Source organism: Somniosus microcephalus, unplaced genomic scaffold (assembly GCF_052327205.1).
Source record: "Somniosus microcephalus isolate GS21.2 unplaced genomic scaffold, FLI_Smic_1.0 scaffold145, whole genome shotgun sequence".
Lineage (NCBI taxonomy): Eukaryota > Metazoa > Chordata > Chondrichthyes > Squaliformes > Somniosidae > Somniosus > Somniosus microcephalus.
In genome coordinates this window covers 483,316-501,370 of record NW_028225332.1, presented here as the reverse complement: position 1 = coordinate 501,370, position 18,055 = coordinate 483,316, and the positions used below count along the sequence as shown (strand labels likewise).

Here is an 18,055-nt window from a genome sequence, read left to right as displayed (position 1 = left end):
GGGGGGGACGGGGGACGGGTGTGGGGGGGGGCGGGGGACGGGGGATGGGTGTGGGGGGGACGGGGGACGGGTGTGGGGGGGACGGGGGACGGGTGTGGGGGGGACGGGTGTGGGGGGGACGGGTGTGGGGGGGACGGGTGTGGGGGGGACGGGTGTGGGGGGGACGGGGGACGGGTGTGGGGGGGACGGGGGGGACGGGGGATGGGTGTGGGGGGGACGGGGGACGGGTGTGGGGGGGACGGGGGACGGGTGTGGGGGGGACGGGTGTGGGGGGGACGGGTGTGGGGGGGACGGGTGTGGGGGGGACGGGGGACGGGTGTGGGGGGGACGGGGGACGGGTGTGGGGGGGACGGGGGGGACGGGGGATGGGTGTGGGGGTGACGGGGGGGACGGGTGTGGGGGGGACGGGTGTGGGGGGGACGGGGGGGGACGGGGGACGGGTGTGGGGGTGACGGGGGGGACGGGTGTGGGGGGGACGGGTGTGGGGGGGACGGGGGACGGGTGTGGGGGGGACGGGGGGGACGGGGGATGGGTGTGCTGGTCCACCTGAACAGAAGAAGCTCTGAGTATCAGCATGTTGTTGGATTATTGATAACCGCGCCCAACGCTGATGCCCTCAGCAGTCACGGGACGGTGCTCAGAAATCTTCCCCTCCCTTGCCCAGGTCAATGAGCCCAATTGTCGTGCCCTCACCATGCCCTATATCATCTAAGTCAGCACAGCAAGGCTGAAAGGTGGTCTTTGTGTTGTACAAGGCTGACTACTGGCCTGTTCTGATGTGAACCCTCTCTCTCCAATAACAGAACTGTTAATGTTTGAGCCAATCCAGTTGTGCGAATTCTCATTGCAGGAAACATCAGCATGTCAGACAAGCAGTGTCACGTGACCGAGCTCCACAGCCAACAGCAAGTGTCCCTTTGCTTTGATGTGATGGTGCAGTCCCAGGTCAATTGGGAGATGTTTCTGATGCCAGCACCCACATCTGTCGCTATTTTGGGTGAACTGGTGCATCTGGCTACGAGGATGGAGGACTTCAAACTAAACCAAGGCAGTGCAGGCAAGAAATCCCTGTTTAAACGTCCAGATTCATTCAAGAGGTGCCTGATGGAGGTTTGCAACCAAACCGTAAACTCGTTTCAACAGACCCGCACTAATCTGAACAAAATCCGCATGTGTTGTGAGGACCTCCTTGTCCATGTGAAGAATGTGGGTGAAGGGACATCTCTGAACAAAGACCTTCCCAAGCAGCTGCAGAACATTCGGGTTTGTGCAGACAAATCCAAAACATGTGCCGAATCTGTGGAAAAGGAGCTCTCCAATCTCAGCGATCTACTGAGTGAGCTGCTGGAGACCTGTACAGATTCCCAGAGTATCAGCCAGGATAAGCTGGGGGAAGTAAGGAAAGTCCTGTCGGAAACACAACAGAAGAATGAGTTAGTAGAGGAGAAGAAGTGCAATTTACAGAAGCAATGGATCGAGGCTTCCCGAAAACGTGAGGAAGTCACCAGTGAATACGACAATGTAAGGGCGAGTGCTCTCATTGATCAGTTCTGTTTGGAAGGACTGAAACAGATGAAGAAGCTTCTCCCAAAGATTGTTGATCTTTTGAGCAATGTGACCAGCCCAGTGCTTCTGGTGGTGGAGCTGGGGAAAGGGTTGATCTTTCTCATACAACTGGTGTCTGAGCTGAAAGACAAAGAATCCTCTGAATCAAACCCTGAAATCAGCAGTTTCCTCAGCAAGGTTAGAGAGGAAGCCTCACTGAAGATCAAGGAAGTCCAATCCCAGTTGGAGGAGTCGCAAAAAATGTACAATGAATGTCACCAAAATATGAAAAGTTCGTGTGATGAGAGTGAGACGTTGTTGAGAGAGATAAAGAACAATCAGGCACAAGAGATGGATATCAGCACACGTGTAGCGTTGATGGCTAAAGGGCTTGGGGCACTGGGGAGCATCAAGTCCAACTGGTCAGAGATGATCAACTTCATTCATATCATACCAAAATTAACTGAAGGTTGCCAGAAGACATTTAAGAGACTTAGTGCGGTGAGTGGTGAAGGCACGCAGGGTGCTCCAGGTGCGTTAGCCAGTAGTCAGATGATGAACTTTCAAGTGTCCCAGGCAGTCAGCATCATGACCCACATCGGTGACATGTCAAAAACCTATGTGGAGATTCACGACAAGTACCTTGCAGGTCAACTGGGCGAGCTGAGCTCATTGCTGGGCGGGCAGGGGTCTGAATACAAGTTTAAGAAGGTCCAGGATAAATGTGACGAAGCAAGAAAGGAAATCCATCACAGGGCCGCTGTGAATCAGGAGCAACTTCAGAAGAATGCCCAGCAGGGAAGTGAAGCCATTGCTAAACTTACAGACCTGCTGCTGCCCAGGAAGTGAATGGAAATCCTGCAATGAAACATATTCTCAGCTGTGCGAGTGACCAACCCCTGGAATCTCCAATCCAATCATCAACCACCTCTCCCAACCCCTGGAATCTCCAATCCAATCACCAACCACCTCTCCCAACCCCTGGAATCTCCAATCCAATCATCAACCTCCTCTCCCAACCCCTGGAATCTCCAATCCAATCATCAACCACCTCTCCCAACCCCTGGAATCTCCAATCCAATCATCAACCTCTTCTCCCAACCCCTGGAATCTCCAATCCAATCCAATTAAGGGTTACGGGGAGCGGGCAGGAATTTGGACATGAGCCTAGGTTCGGATCGGTCATGGCCCTGTGGGTAGCGGAGCGGGCCCAGGGGCCGTGTAGCCTGATCCTGCTCCTATTTCATGTGTCTAATTCTGTTAGATTCAGGAGATGGTTCTGTGATAGTGGATTGGCGGTTAGGATCAGATCAGCCATGATCTTATTGAATGGCGGAGCAGGCTCGAGGGGCCGATTGGCCTACTCCTGCTCCTATTTCTTATGTTCTTATGTTCTTATCAACCTCTTCTCCCAACCCCTGGAATCTCCAATCCAATCATCAACCACCTCTCCCAACCCCTGGAATCTCCAATCCAATCATCAACCACCTCTCCCAATCCCTGGAATCTCCAATCCAATCATCAACCACCTCTCCCAACCCCTGGAATCTCCAATCCAATCATCAACCACCTCTCCCACCCCCTGGAATCTCCAATCCAATCATCAACCACCTCTCCCAACACCTGGAATCTCCAATCCAATCATCAACCTCCTCTCCCAACCCCTGGAAACTCCAATCCAATCATCAACCTCCTCTCCCAACCCCTGGAATTCCGGTGACCTTCCATTTGAGGTGAGGGAATGTGAAAGTTCTGATTAAATCCCGCGGGCAGGTCCGGAGAATTCTTTGATTGAATTACTGCAAAGTTTTGAAGGATTCTGGAAGATCCAATCAGACAGAATAGTCATCAATTGATCATGTTTGATTGGTGTTTGCTTTCTCTGTCCCTTTTAAGCTTATATTGAAATCTGAAAAAAAATTAATCACATTAATCTGATTTTTACGATTATCTGTGCCACTGATTAATTTCCTCCTCTCGCAGTTTTAAATACTTTAACCATCAACTTTACACAGTTATGAAATTCACCAAAAGTATAGAAACAGTCAAACAACTCCCCTGCTCTACTTTGAGATAGTGGCCATGGGATCTCTCAGTACTGACCCTCTGACTGTGCAGCGCTCCCTCAGTACTGCCCCTCTGACAGTGTGGCGCTCCCTCAGTACTGTCCCTTCCACAGTGCGGCGCTCCCTCAGTACTGCCCCTCTGACAGTGTGGCGCTCCCTCAGTACTGCCCCTCCCACAGTGCAGCGCTCCCTCAGTACTGTCCCTTCCACAGTGCGGCGCTCCCTCAGTACTGCCCCTCTGACAGTGTGACGCTCCCTCAGTACTGCCCCTCTCACAGTGCAGCGCTCCCTCAGTACTGCCCCTCCGACAGTGCGGCGCTCCCTCAGTACTGCCCCTCCCACAGTGCGGCGCTCCCTCAGTACTGCCCCTCCCACAGTGCAGCGCTCCCTCAGTACTGCCCCTCCGGCAGTGCGGCGTTCCCTCAGTACTGCCTCTCCGACAGTGCAGCGCTCCCTCAGTACTGCCACTCCCACAGTGAAGCACTCCCTCATTAGTGCCCATTCGACAGTGCAGCGCTCCCTCAGTACTGCCACTCCCACAGTGCAGCGCTCCCTCAGTAGTGCCCATTCGACAGTGCAGTGCTCCCTCAGTACTGCCTCTCCGACAGTGCAGTGCTCCCTCAGTACTGCCCCTCCGACAGTGCAGCGCTCCCTCAGTACTGCCCCTCCCACAGTGCAGCACTCCCTCAGTACTGCCCCTCTGACAGGGCAGCGCTCCCTCAGTACTGCCCCTCCCACAGTGCGGTGCTCCCTCAGTACTTTCCCTCCGACAGAGCAGCGCTCCCTCAGTACAGCCACTCCCACAGTGCGCCGCTCCCTCAGTGGTGCCCCACTGACAGTGCGGCGCTCCCTCAGTACTGCCCCTCAATTACAAGAGGAATGCAGGGAACAGCACCAACCGCTTATACATGGCCTTCTTTGATCTCACAAAGGCCTTCGACACTGTCAACTGTGAGGGATTATGGAGTGTCCTCCTCAAATTTGGCTGCCCTCAAAAGTTTGTCACTATCCTTCGCCTGCTTCACGACGACATGCAAGCCGTGATCCTAAGTAATGGTTCCACCACAGACCCAATTCACGTACGAACCGGGGTCAAGCCAGGCTGTGTCATCGCACCAACACCCTTCTCGATCTTCCTTGCTCTAATGCTCCATCTCACCCTCAGTAAGCTCCCCACTGGAGTGGAGCTAATTTACAGAACAAACGGGAAACTGTTCAACCTCCGTCGCCTCCAGTCCAGATCCAAGGTCGTCCCATCCTCTGTCGTCGAATTACAGTACGCAGACGATGCTTGCGTCTGCGCTCACTCGGAGGTCGAACTCCAAACCTTCGTCAACACCTTCACCAAAGCATACGAGAGCATGGGCCATACACTAAACATCCGTAAGACAAAGGTCCTCTACCAACCTGCCCCCACCACACAGTACTACCCCCCGATTATCAAAATCCACGACAAAGCCTTGGAAAACGTGGACCACTTTCCATACCTCGGGAGCCTACTGTCAACAAGGGCAGACGTCGACGACGAAGTCCAACACCACCTTCAGTGTGCCAGTGCAGCCTTCAGTCGCCTGAGGAAGAGAGTGTTTGAAGACCAGGACCTCAAACCCAGCACTAAGCTCATAGTCTACAGAGCAGCAGTGATACCCGCCCTGCTGTATGCCTCAGAGACATGGACCATGTACAGCAAGCACCTCAAAGCACTGGAGAGGTACCACCAATGCTGCCTCCACAAGATCCTGCAAATCCATTGGCAGGATAGGCGCACCAACATCAGTGTTCTTGCTCAGGCCAACATCCCCAGCATCGAAGCTCTGACCACGCTCAATCAGCTCCGATGGACGGGTCACATTGTCCGCATGCCCGATACGAGACTCCCAAAACAAGCGCTCTACTCGAAGCTCCAGCACGGCAAGAGAGCCCCAGGTGGGCAGAGGAAACGCTTCAAGGACACCCTCAAAGCCTCCTTGAAAAAGTGTAACATCCCCACCGACACCTGGGAATCCCTGGCCCAAGACCGCACAAAGTGGAGGAGAAGCATCCGGGAAGGCGCCGAACACCTCGAATCTCTTCGCCGGGAACAAGCGGAAGCCAAGCGCAGGCAGCACAAGGAGCGCACGTCAACCCAAGCACCCCACCCACCTGCCCCTTCAACCACCGTCTGCCCCACCTGTGACAGAGACTGTAGGTCCCGCATTGGACTCATCAGTCACCTGAGAACTCATTTTTAATGTGGAAGCAAGTCATCCTCGGTTCCGAGGGACTGCCTAAGAAGAAGAAGCTCCATCAGTACTGCCCCTGCGACAGTGCGGCGCTCTCTCAGTACTGCCCCTCCGCCAGTGCAGCACTCCCTCAGTAGTGCCCCTCCGACAGTGCAGCACTCCCTCAGTACTGCCCCTCCGACAGTGCAGCACTCCCTCAGTACTGCCCCTCCGACAGTGCGTCACTCCCTCAATACTGACCCTCCGACAGTGCGGCGCTCCCTCAGTACTGCCTCTCCGACAGTGCAGCGCTCCCTCAGTACTGCCCCTCCATCAGTGCGGCATTTGATCGAGTGTGGCATCAAGGAGCCCTAGCAAAACTGAAGTCAATGGGAATCAAGGGGAAAACTCTCCATTGGTTGGAATCATACCTAGCACAAAGGAAGTTGGCTGTGGTTGTTGGAGGTCATTCATCTCAATCACATGACATCACTGCAATAGTTCCTCAGGGCAGTGTCCTAGGCCCAACCATCTTCAGCTGTTTCAACAATGACGTTCCCTCCATCATAAGGTCAGAAGTGGGGATGTTCGCTGATGATTGCACACTGTTCAGCACCATTCGAGACTCGTCAGATACTGACGCAGTCCGTGTCCATATGCAGCAAGACCTGGACAACATTCAGACTTGGGCTGACAAGTGGCAAGTAACATTCGCACCACACAAGTGCCAGGCAATGACCATCTCCAACAAGCGAGACTCTAACCATCTCCCCTTGACATTCAATGGCATTATCATCGCTGAATCCCCCACTATCAACATCCGGGGAGTTACCATTGATCAGAAACTGAACTGGACCAGCCATATAAATACTGTGGCTACAAGAGCAGGCCAGAGGCTGGGAATTCTGCGGCGAGTGTCTCACCTCCTGACTCCCCAAAGCCTTTTCACCATCTACAAGGCACAAGTCAGGAGTGTGATGGAATACTCTCCACTTGCCTGGATGAGTGCAGCTCCAACAACACTCAAGAAGCTCGACACCATTCAGGATAAAGCAGCCCGCTTGATTGGCACTCCATCCAGCACCTTCAACATTCACTCCCTCCACCACCGGCGCACTGTGGCTGCAGTGTGTACCATCTACAAGATGCACTGCAGCAACTCGCCAAAGCTCCTTCAGCAGCACCTTCCAAACCCGCGACCTCTACCACAAGGGCAGCAGACGCATGGGAACATCACCACCTACAAGTTCCCCTCCAAGCCACATACCATCCTGACTTGGACCTGTATCGCCGTTCCTTCACTGTCTCTGGGCCAAAATCCTGGAACTCCCTTCCTAACAGCATTGTGGGTGTACCTACACCATATGGACTGCAGCGGTTCAAGAAGGCGGCTCACCACCACCTTCTCAAGGGCAATTAGGGATGGGCACTAAATGCAGGCCTTGCCAGCGACGCCCACATCCCATCAATGAATAAAAAAAATCCCTCAGTACTGCCCCTCCGACAGTGCGGTGCTCTGTAAGAAAGGAGGAAATCTTCATTTCTGTGTCTCCCTACTAACTAACCTGAACTAAATCAGTTGATTCTATTGCTAATTTTAGTTTAATGATTTCATTATGTTATTGCTGCAATTATAATCATACTTGTAAACCCTACTGTTAGATGCCCTGGGTAGACTAGGTTAGATTTTAAAATGGAAGAGACCGAAGTGCTGGGCCTTGGTTGGCGAAGTTAAAGATGTATTCCTGGCAGAACAAGGGGTTACACACGAGAGGCCCGGGCTGACTGGGGTTGACCCGTGGAGATTGCGTCTTCTACCCAGGGCCCAACAAGTAATAGATACCTTGATTGTGCTTTGTTTGACTACTGCTCAGGTGCTGTAATGTATCAATCTCTCTCTTTCACTGAATAAAATATAATTACTGTCAACAAATCGAGGCAAGTCGAATCTATTGGAACATAGGAGGAAAACGGTAAATTGGCGCAGACCCGGAAAATCAGCAGCTCCCTCAGGACTGCCCCTCTGACAGTGCAGCACTCCCTCAGTACTGCCTCTCCGACAGTGTGGCGCTTCCTCAGTACTGCCCCTCTGACAGTGTGGCGCTTCCTCAGTACTGCCCCACTGACAGTGCAGCACTCCCTCAGTACTGCCCCTCCGACAGTGCAGCGCTCCCTCAGTACTGCCCCTCCGACAGTGCGGCGCTCCCTCAGTACTGCCCCTCCGACAGTGCGGCGTTCCCTCAAGACAGCCCCTCTGACAGTGCAGCACTCCCTCAGTAATGCCTCTCCGACAGTGTGGCACTTCCTCAGTACTGCCCCTCCGACAGTGTGGCGCTCCCTCAGTACTGCCCCTCTGACAGTGCGGCGCTCCCTCAGTACTGCCCCTCCGACAGTGCGGCGCTCCCTCAGTACTGCCCCTCCGACAGTGCGGCGCTCCCTCAGTACTGCCCCTCCGACAGTGTGGTGCTCCCTCAGTACTGACCCTCCGAAAGTGCAGCACTCCCTCAGTACTGCCCCTCTGACAGTGCGGCGCTCCCTCAGTACTGCCCCTCCGACATTGCAGCGCTCCCTCAGTACTGCCCCTCCGACAGTGCAGCACTCCCTCAGTACTGCCCCTCTGACAGTGCAGCACTCCCTCAGTACTGCCCCTCCGACAGTGCGGCGCTCCCTCAGTACTGTCCCTCCGACATTGCAGCACTCCCTCAGCACTGCCCCTCCGACAGTGCAGTGCTCCCTCAGTACTGCCTCTGCGACAGTGCAGCACTCCCTCAGTACTGCCCCTCCGACAGTGCGGCGCTCCCTCAGTACTGACCCTCCAACAGTGCGGCGCTCCCTCAGTACTGCCCCTCTGACAGTGCAACACTCCCTCAGTACTGCCCCCCTGACAGTGCGGCACTCCCTCAGCACTGCCCCTCCGAAAGTGCAGTGCTCCCTCAGTACTGCTCCTCTGACAGTGCAGCACTCCCTTAGTACTGCCCCTCTGACAGTGCGGCGCTCCCTCAGTACTGCCCCTCTGAAATAAAGAATAGATTTGCCTTCCAAAGCTAGGCTTTATTAACTTTAAAATCTGCAGCACATCTTCCCACATCCAGTCCCAACCAAAGCTGGAAAAGAACTGAATTTAAGGTGGCCACAACACATCATGTGATCATCAACTACCAATGAGATTACAACATATATCCCAAGGCAGTTAACAAACAACCAATCACAATACTTTTACTAAACAAGGAATAATCACCACATTCACCCCTCTTAAAATATGCTCCACCTAAATAACATAGAGATAGGAACAGGAGTCGGCCATTCGGCCCTTCGAGCCTGCTCCGCCATTCAATGAGATCATGGCTGATCTTCGTCTGAGATCATAGCTGATCTTACCAGTTCAGTACCCCGTCCCCGCCTTTTCTCCGTAACCCTTAATCCCCTTAGCCTTCAGAAATATATCCAATTCTCTCTTGAAAATATTTATTGAATTAGCCTTCACAGCCCTCTGTGGCAGGGAATTCCACAGGCTCACCACTCTTTGAGTGAAGAAATTCTTCCTCATCTCTGTTTTAAATGATTTGCCCGCTATTTTTAGACTGTGGCCCCTGGTTCTGTGCTCCCCTGCCATTGGAAACATTCTCTCTGAATTCAACCTGTCCAGGCCTGCCATAATTTTATATGTTTCGATGAGATCCCCTCTCAATCTTCTAAACTCCAGTGAGTACAAGCCCAAACTATTCAATCTCTCCTCGTAGGTCATTCCCGCCATTCCAGGTATCAGCCTGGTGAATCGCCGCTGCACTCTTTCCATGGCAAGAACATCCTTCCGCAGATGGGGCGACCAAAACTGTACACAATACTCCAGATGCGGTCTCACCAGCACCTTGTACAGCTGTAGTAAGGTATCCCTATTCCTATACTCGAACCCCCTTGATATGAAGGCCAACATACCATTTGCCTTCTTAATCGCCTGTTGCACCTGCATGCTCTCCTTCAGTGACTGGTGCACAAGAACACCCAGGTCCCTCTGCACTTCCCCATCTCCCAATCTATTGCCATTTAGATAATAATCCACCCTCCTGTTTTTACCCCCAAAGTGGATAACCTCGCATTTATCCACATTATAGTGCATCTGCCACGTATCCGCCCATTCCCCCAACCTGTCCAAATCGCACTGTAGCCTCCTGACATCCTCATCAGAGCCCACCCCTCCTCCTAGTTTAGTGTCGTCAGCGAATTTGGAAATATTGCATCCAATTCCCTGATCCAGATCATTTATATATATTGTGAACAGCTGGGGTCCCAGGACAGATCCTTGCGGCACCCCGCTGGTCACTGCCTGCCACTCCGAAAACGAGCCGTTTATTCCAACTCTCTGTTTTCTATCCGCCAGCCAGTTCTCTATCCACGTTAATACTTTGCCCCCAATCCCATGAGCCTTAATTTTGCATGATAATCTTTTGTGTGGAACCTTATTGAAGGCTTTCTGGAAGTCAAGGTACACCACATCCACTGGCTCTCCCCCATCTATTTTACCAGTTACTTCCTCAAAAAATTCCAGCAGATTAGTCAAACACGATTTACCCTTTGTAAATCCATGTTGACTCTGTCCGATCCTTTCCCCATTTGTCAAGTGCTCCGCTATTTTATCCTTAATAATGGACTCTAGCATTTTGCCCACAACCGATGTAAGGCTTACTGGTCTATAATTCCCTGCTTTCTCTCTACCCCCCTTTTTAAATATTGGGGTAACATTAGCTACCCTCCAATCCACGGGTACTGTTCCCGAGTCAATGGAGTTCCGGAAGATGATCCTTAGAGCATCTGCTATCTCCAGGGCCACCTCCTTAAGTACCCTAGGATGTAGTTTATCAGGCCCCGGGGATTTGTCGGCCTTCAGTCCCCTCAACTTACCCAACACCATATCCCTAGAGATACTAATTTCTGTCAGCTCCTCCCTCTCATTAGTCCCTATGTTTGTCGATATTCCTGGGAGGTTATTTGTGTCCTCCTTTGTGAATACAGAACCAAAGTATGAGTTTAATTGGTCTGCCATTTCCTTATTCTCCATTATATATTCTCCCGAATCGGACTGCAAGGGACCGACTTGGGATTTTACCAGTCTTTTCCTCCTGATATACCGATAAAAGCTTTTGCAGTCTGTCTTTATGTTTGCTGCAAGTTTACTTTCGTATTCTATTTTCCCCTTCCTGATTAATCCCTTTGTCCTCTTTTGCTGTATCCTGCACTGCCCCCAATCTTCCGGTCTGGTGCTTTTTTTTGCCAGTTGATATGCCCTTTTTTTTGATTTTATGCTGTCCCTAATTTCCCTCGTTATCCACGGTTGAGTCACCTTTTTAGGTTTATTTTTATGCCAAACCGGTATAAACATGTTCTGGAATTCTTCCATTCTATCTTTGAATGCTTGCCATTGTCTGTCCACTGTCAATCCCCCCAGAAACACCACCCAATCAATCTTACCCAATTCCCGTCTCATACCCTCGTAATTCCCTTTATTTAAGTTCTGGACCTTAGTCTCTGATTCAATTTCCTCACTCTCCATCTCGACTGAGAGCTCGATCATATTATGATCGCTCTGACCCAAGGGGCCTCGTACAAGAAGATTGCTGATAAGTCCCTTCTCATTGCACAATACCCAGTCTAAAATGGCCTGATCTCGAGTCGGCTCCTCGACATATTGGTCCAGATAACCGTCCCGAAAACATTCCAGGAATTCCTCCTCCTCAGAATTTTTACTAATTTGGGTAGTCCAATCAATATGTAAATTAAAGTCACCCATGATGACAGCTGTGCTCTTATCGCACGCTTCTCTAATTTCCCTTTTTATGCCTTCCCTCACCTCCATATTACTATTTGGAGGCCTATATATCACACCCACTAACGTTTTCCTCCCCTTGCTATTTCTCATTTCTACCCATACAGATTCCGTTTCATCCGAGTTAATATCCTTCCTTTCCATTGCATTAATCCCCTCCTTTACCAGCAATGCTACCCCAACTCCCCTACCTTTTTGCCGATCCTTCCTAAATATTGTATATCCCTGGATGTTAAGTTCCCAGCCTTGCCCACCCTGCAGCCACGTTTCTGTAATCCCAATCAAATCATACTTGTTTACCTCTATTTCCACAACTAATTCATCCACCTTGTTCCTAATGCTTCTAGCATTAAGATACAAAGCCTTCAGGCTTGCTTTTTTCACACTCTCATTATGAATTAGTTTGGCCCTTTGTGTTTCTCTCCTTTGCTTATTGCTTCTCACCTTTCTACCATCTATTTCTAACTTCATATGACTTCCCTCTTTTCCACTACCTAGGTTCCCATCCCCCTGCCAAATTAGTTTAAATCCTCCCGAACCGCCCTAGAAAATATTACCCCGAGGACATCGGCTCCCTCACAGTTCAGGTGTAGACCGTCCCCTTGGTACAGGTCACTCCTCCCCAAGAACTGGTTCCAATGCCTCAAGAATTTAAATCCCTCTCCCTTGCACCACTGCTCAAGCCACGTATTTAGCTTATCTATCTTACTCTCTCTAAACTTATTAGCTCGTGGCACTGGTAGCAATCCAGAGATTACTACCTTTGAGGTCCTACTTTTCAATTTAGCTCCTAACTCCCTAAATTCAGCTTGTAGGACCTCCTCCCTCTTTTTACCTACATCGTTGGTACCTACATGTACCACGACAACTGGCTGATCCCCCTCCCCCTTCAGAATGCTCTGCACCCGCTCCGAGACATCCTTGACCCTTGCACCAGGGAGGCAACATACCATCTTGGAGTCTCGGTCTCGGCCACAGAAACTCCTATCTATCCCCCTTACAATTGAATCCCCTATCACTATAGCCCTATCCCTCTTTTTCCCGCCCTTCTGTGCAGCAGAGCCAGTCATGGTGCCCTGAACCTGGCTGCTGGTGCCTTCCCCTGATAAGTCATCTCCCCCAACAGTACCCAAAACGGTAAACCTGTTTTGGAGGGAGATGACCGCAGGTGACTCCTGCACTACCTTCCTGCCTTTACCCTGCCTTTTGGTCACCCATTTACTGTCTGAGCTAGCCTTTACCTGCGGTGTGACCAACTCACTGAATGTGCTATCCACAACATCCTCAGCATCGCGTATGCTCCAGAGTGAGTCCATTCGCAGCTCCAGCGCCGCCATGCGGTCTGTTAGGAGCTGCAGCTGGACACACTTCCTGCACACATAGTTGTCAGGGACAGTGTCCCTGATTTCCCACATGGCACAGGAGAAGCATGACACGGGTCCGAGCTGCCCTTCCATGACTTAACCCTTACAATACCCTTTTATTTACTACGATTTAGCTTAATTATTGAATTCTACTTAGAATAAGTTTGTGAAAGTACTCACCAACCAGTCACCTACCTGTTTTCTGGTGTTGTATTTTCACTGCCGCCTCCTGTCCTGGAACCTTTTCCTCCTAGGTTAGGCTCCTGAAATAAAATAAATTGAACCTACCTTTTCAACTTCCCCTAACCCCTAAAAGGTTAGAGGAGGTGGAAGGGTGGGAGACACTACACTGTAGTGTTTCGGGTTTAGCAACAGCTCCACCTATATAAGAGTTACTGGCCTCCTGCTCTCCCGACTGCACCAGCTGTGAAAGAAAAAGCCCGCGAAAGGTGAGCTTTTAAACTCACCAGTTACTGGCCTCCTGCTCTCCCGACTGCCCCAGCAGTTACTGGCCTCCTGCTCTCCCGACTGCCCCAGCTGTGGTCTCGGGCCTCGCTGGTCGCCGGGTTTTCTCCCGAGCTCCTCCTCGCTGCTCCCGCTGGTCCCGACTCCGCCTCCACCCGCTGCCGATGCCGCACTGGGGCCTACCTGAGCCTCTGGGGCCTCTTGTAGTCGCTCTGCCGCTCAGCTCCGCCTCCACCCGCTGCCGATGCCGCACTGGGGCCTACCTGAGCCTCTGGGGCCTCTTGTAGTCGCTCTGCCGCACAGCTCCGCCTCCACCCGCTGCCGATGCCGCACTGGGGCCTACATGAGCCTCTGGGGCCTCATGTAGTCGCTCTGCCGCTCAGCTCCGCCTCCACCCGCTGCCGATGCCGCACTGGGGCCTTTACAATTTATAATTAATTATTTACAACTAAAACTATGCACAAGAATAAAACTGTTCACATGACACAATACTAAGTGAACAACAACAAATAGTAACATTGCACATAAGTATTAAGTATCTCTCAACTAAAACAATATACTATAATATTTCAACAATTTTAAAACATTACTATCAATTTAAAAGTCCATTTTCAATCGGTTGACCGGATATCTTGTTCGTGTCGACCTTCTTAACCTTGGTGAAATTCCTTGCCCTCCCACACCAGAAGGCACAGAAGTATCTTCAGCAGGAAGGCTATCCATATCCCGATTTTCCACGGTTTCCGGATTAGAAATCCCATCAGAAGGTAAACTGGGACGGTCATAAACATCTATCAAAGGCTGACTAATAGAAGTATAATTATCTGCAATCGGATTGGAAATATTCGTAGTATCTGTAACAGCATCCACATTATCTGAATCATGACTATTGTTAATATCCTCAGAAGAGGGCTGGCCCCCACAAGGAGCCAAGTCTTTAATTGAAACAGTACTTTCTTTCCCATCTTGGAATCGAATATGAGCATATTGGGAATTTGCCTCCAACAGCTCCACCTCCTCCACCAAAGGATCATATTTTGACAATCTAACATGGCGTCGAAGCAGCACAGGTCCCTGCATAGTAAGCCATGAAGGTACCGTATATCCCGTAGTAGATCTCCGCGGATAGTTAAAGAGCCTTTCATGGGGGGTCACATTAGTAGCCGTTGAAAGCAATGATCTAATGGAATGCAGGGCATCAGGCAGTACCATTTCCCACTGTGTATTCTTAAGGTTCCGGGATGTCAAAGCCAACATAACTGCCTTCCAGATCACCCCATTGTATCGTTCGCACTGTCCATTACCCTGGGGATTATACGGGGTAGTTCTACTAGTAGAAATTCCCCGACTCTGAAGGTATTCCTTCAACTGGGAAGACATAAAAGAACTTCCCTGATCCGAATGGATGTACGCAAGCATCCCAAAGATGACAAAAAGTTGAGTCAGACATTTAATAACTGTAGCAGCTGATACATCTGCACAAGGAAAAGCAAAAGGGAACCTTGAAAACTCATCCACAACAGTAAATATATATCGGTTTTGAGTAGTTGAAGGAAGAGGCCCCTTAAAATCGACGCTCAAACGTTCAAAAGGAGAAGTAGCCTTTATAAGATGAGCTTGTTGAGGCTTAAAGAAATTCGGTTTACACCGAGCACAGATAGAACATGATGAAGTCATCCGCTTGACGTCTTCAACTGAAAAAGGCAAGTTCTTACTGCGTACAAAGTGTATCATCCTCGTAACCCCAGGATGACATAAGGCATTGTGAAGATTAATAAGCGTATCTCCGTGAATCACAGAACAATAAGCCCTCGACAGTGCATCAGCAGCAATATTATCCTTCCCCGGACGATAAACTATGTCAAAATGGTAACATGCCAACTCAATCCTCCATCTCATTATTTTATCATTTTTGATCTTTCCAAAATGTTTAACATCAAACATAAAGGACACAGATTTTTCATCAGTTACCAACGTGAAGTGTCGCCCCGATAAATAATGTCTCCATTTACGCAATGCTTCTACTATTGCGTATGCCTCTTTCTCTATTGAAGAATGTCTTTTTTCACTATTGTTCAAAGTACGTGAGAAAAAGGCCACAGGTCTTCCATTTTGGTTCAGAGTAGCCCCAATTGCAAAATCCGAAGCATCCGTCTCGATCACAAAGGGAACCTGCTCATCAATAGAATGCACAACTGCTCCTAAAATATCCTTTTTAAAATTCTCAAAACATGTCCTGGCCTCCCATGATAGAGGATATGTCGTAACCCGAGTAAGAGGCTGGATCTTCCGTGAAAAATTTGCAATCCAATTAGAATAATAAGAAAACAGTCCAACAACTCGTTGCAAAGCCTTAGAATTAGTAGGACAAGGTAAATCAATCAATGTTCGCAGACGTTCTGGATCTGGTTTAATCTTGTTTCCCGAGATAATATACCCCAATAGATTTACCTCAGTAGTCGAAAAGATACATTTCTCTTTGTTAAAAGTTAAACCAACTTTTTCCGCAGCTTGAAGGAATCTTTTTAAATTAGAATCATGCTCCACCCTTGATTTGCCACACACTGTGATGTCATCTAAGTATGAAAAGGTGTCAGAGAGGGAGTTATCACTTATAAAAGCATCCATTGCCCGTTGAAAACAAGCAACACCATTAGTAACACCAAATGGTATTCGGCAAAACTGATACAGCTTTCCACCAGCCTCAAAGGCCGTATATGGTTGATCCTTCTTAACAATAGGAATCTGATGATAAGCACTCTTTAAATCAATAGTGCTAAAAACCTTATACTGAGATACTTTGTTGATAAGCTCATCAATCTTAGGCAAAGGGTACGCATCTAATTGAGTATACCTATTAATAGTTTGGGAATAGTCTATCACCATTCGTTTCTTGTGTCTCTCGTTAGTCGTGACAACTACCTGTGCTCGCCAAGGTGAACAACTAGGTTCAATGATTCCTTCCAATAAGAGACATTGAACTTCAGAATTAATAAATTCTCTATCCTGACTACTATATCTTCTTGACTTAGTAGCAATTGGCTTACAATCCGACATCAAATTGGAAAAAAGTGATAATGGAGAAATAGATAAAGAGGTTAATCCACAAATAGATAAAGGTGGCTTAGTCCCTCCAAATGAAAGACTAAGAGACTCGTGTAACTGAAGCACATCATGTCCAATCAAAATATCCGCACAGAGATTAGGCAAAACAGATAGGCGTATATCAGTATACGTATTACCTAGAAGAATCATTTTCACAAAGCAACAATCAGCTATTTGTGAAGTAAGGGTCATCTGAGCCATACACACCTGATACGTAACAGGCGAAATTTTCAAATGCTTGCTTCTCCTTCGCAAACTGAAAACTTATAAAACTCTCAGTACTGCCCGTATCTATAAGGGCCTTCACTTCCAACCCATTAACTTGAGCCGTAACTATAGCTTTGTTTAGGCCATGAGCAAATGCAGCAGAAATTGATGCAATAAACGCCCTATCTAAAGGCTGAATAGTCACAGAGGAGGTAGTGGAGGAGGGTCCTCCCACACCAGGAGAGGAGGAGGTAATTGAACCTGATGATTTGCACACACGTGCATAATGACCTCTCTTGCCGCATTTACTACACACAGCCTCCCGAGCAGGACACTTCAGACGAGGGTGCCGGATATTCCCACAAAAATAACACTTCTGAATCCTAGAGGCAACAGCCACCGAAGTAGAAACTGTTTCAGAATCTAGTAAACCACTCCCATTAAGTCCACATAGTTCCTTTTCATCCGAAACTGCCGAAACCATAGTCGCAGGCCGATTAAAAAGAGCATAAGAATCCGAACTTCTCTGAGCCACATCCAATGTAGAAGCTTGCTCAAAAGCACTTTTAAGATCCAAAGTCTTATTTTCTAACAACCGCTGACGAATTGATCTAGACAGTAATCCATTAATAAAAGCATCCCGTACCGATTCTTCCTTATATTCTTCAGCCGTCACGGCCTTATAATTACAGTTAACACTAAGGCACCGAAGTGCTTGTAAATAAGTATCCAAAGATTCTCCCACCTGCTGCCTACGGGCAGATAGAAGGTGACGTGCAAATACCTCATTCTTTGGTTTGACAAAAATCTTTTCCAATGTAGAAATAGCCACTTCATAAGTTTTACAGTCCAAAATATATTTATATACATCCGGAGCAATGTAGTTGATCAGCATATTCAGCTTATTTAGAGACTCTTGATCCAACACGCCCAAAAAGTTTTAAAATGTACAATACCAATGTTTCCATTTATCATCCACTCCAGCAGAATTGGGGTCAGCCTTGAATCGTTCTGGTTGAAGATATCGCTCCATTCTAACATAAAGTTAATAAATTGAAATAAAGAATAGATTTGCCTTCCAAAGCTAGGCTTTATTAACTTTAAAATCTGCAGCACATCTTCCCACATCCAGTCCCAACCAAAGCTGGAAAAGAACTGAATATAAGGTGGCCACAACACTTCATGTGATCATCAACTACCAATGAGATTACAACATATATCCCAAGGCAGTTAACAAACAACCAATCACAATACTTTTACTAAACAAGGAATAATCACCAC

General features: G+C 49.2%; 1 protein-coding gene across 1 annotated transcript; it reads left to right on the top strand.

Annotated features, from left to right (window-relative positions):
• Positions 1-537: 537 nt before the first annotated feature.
• Positions 538-7,745, top strand: LOC147082199 (uncharacterized). The gene has a single exon (XM_085980407.1). It carries the CDS (start codon positions 862-864, stop codon positions 2,392-2,394), a length of 1,533 nt encoding a protein of 510 aa, XP_085836533.1. The 5' UTR covers positions 538-861; the 3' UTR covers positions 2,395-7,745.
• Positions 7,746-18,055: the final 10,310 nt, after the last annotated feature.

What these genes read in the sequence shown, in the direction of transcription:
- LOC147082199 (XM_085980407.1), top strand. Translation starts at nt 862, where the DNA reads ATGTCAGACAAGCAGTGTCACGTGACCGAGCTCCACAGCCAACAGCAA.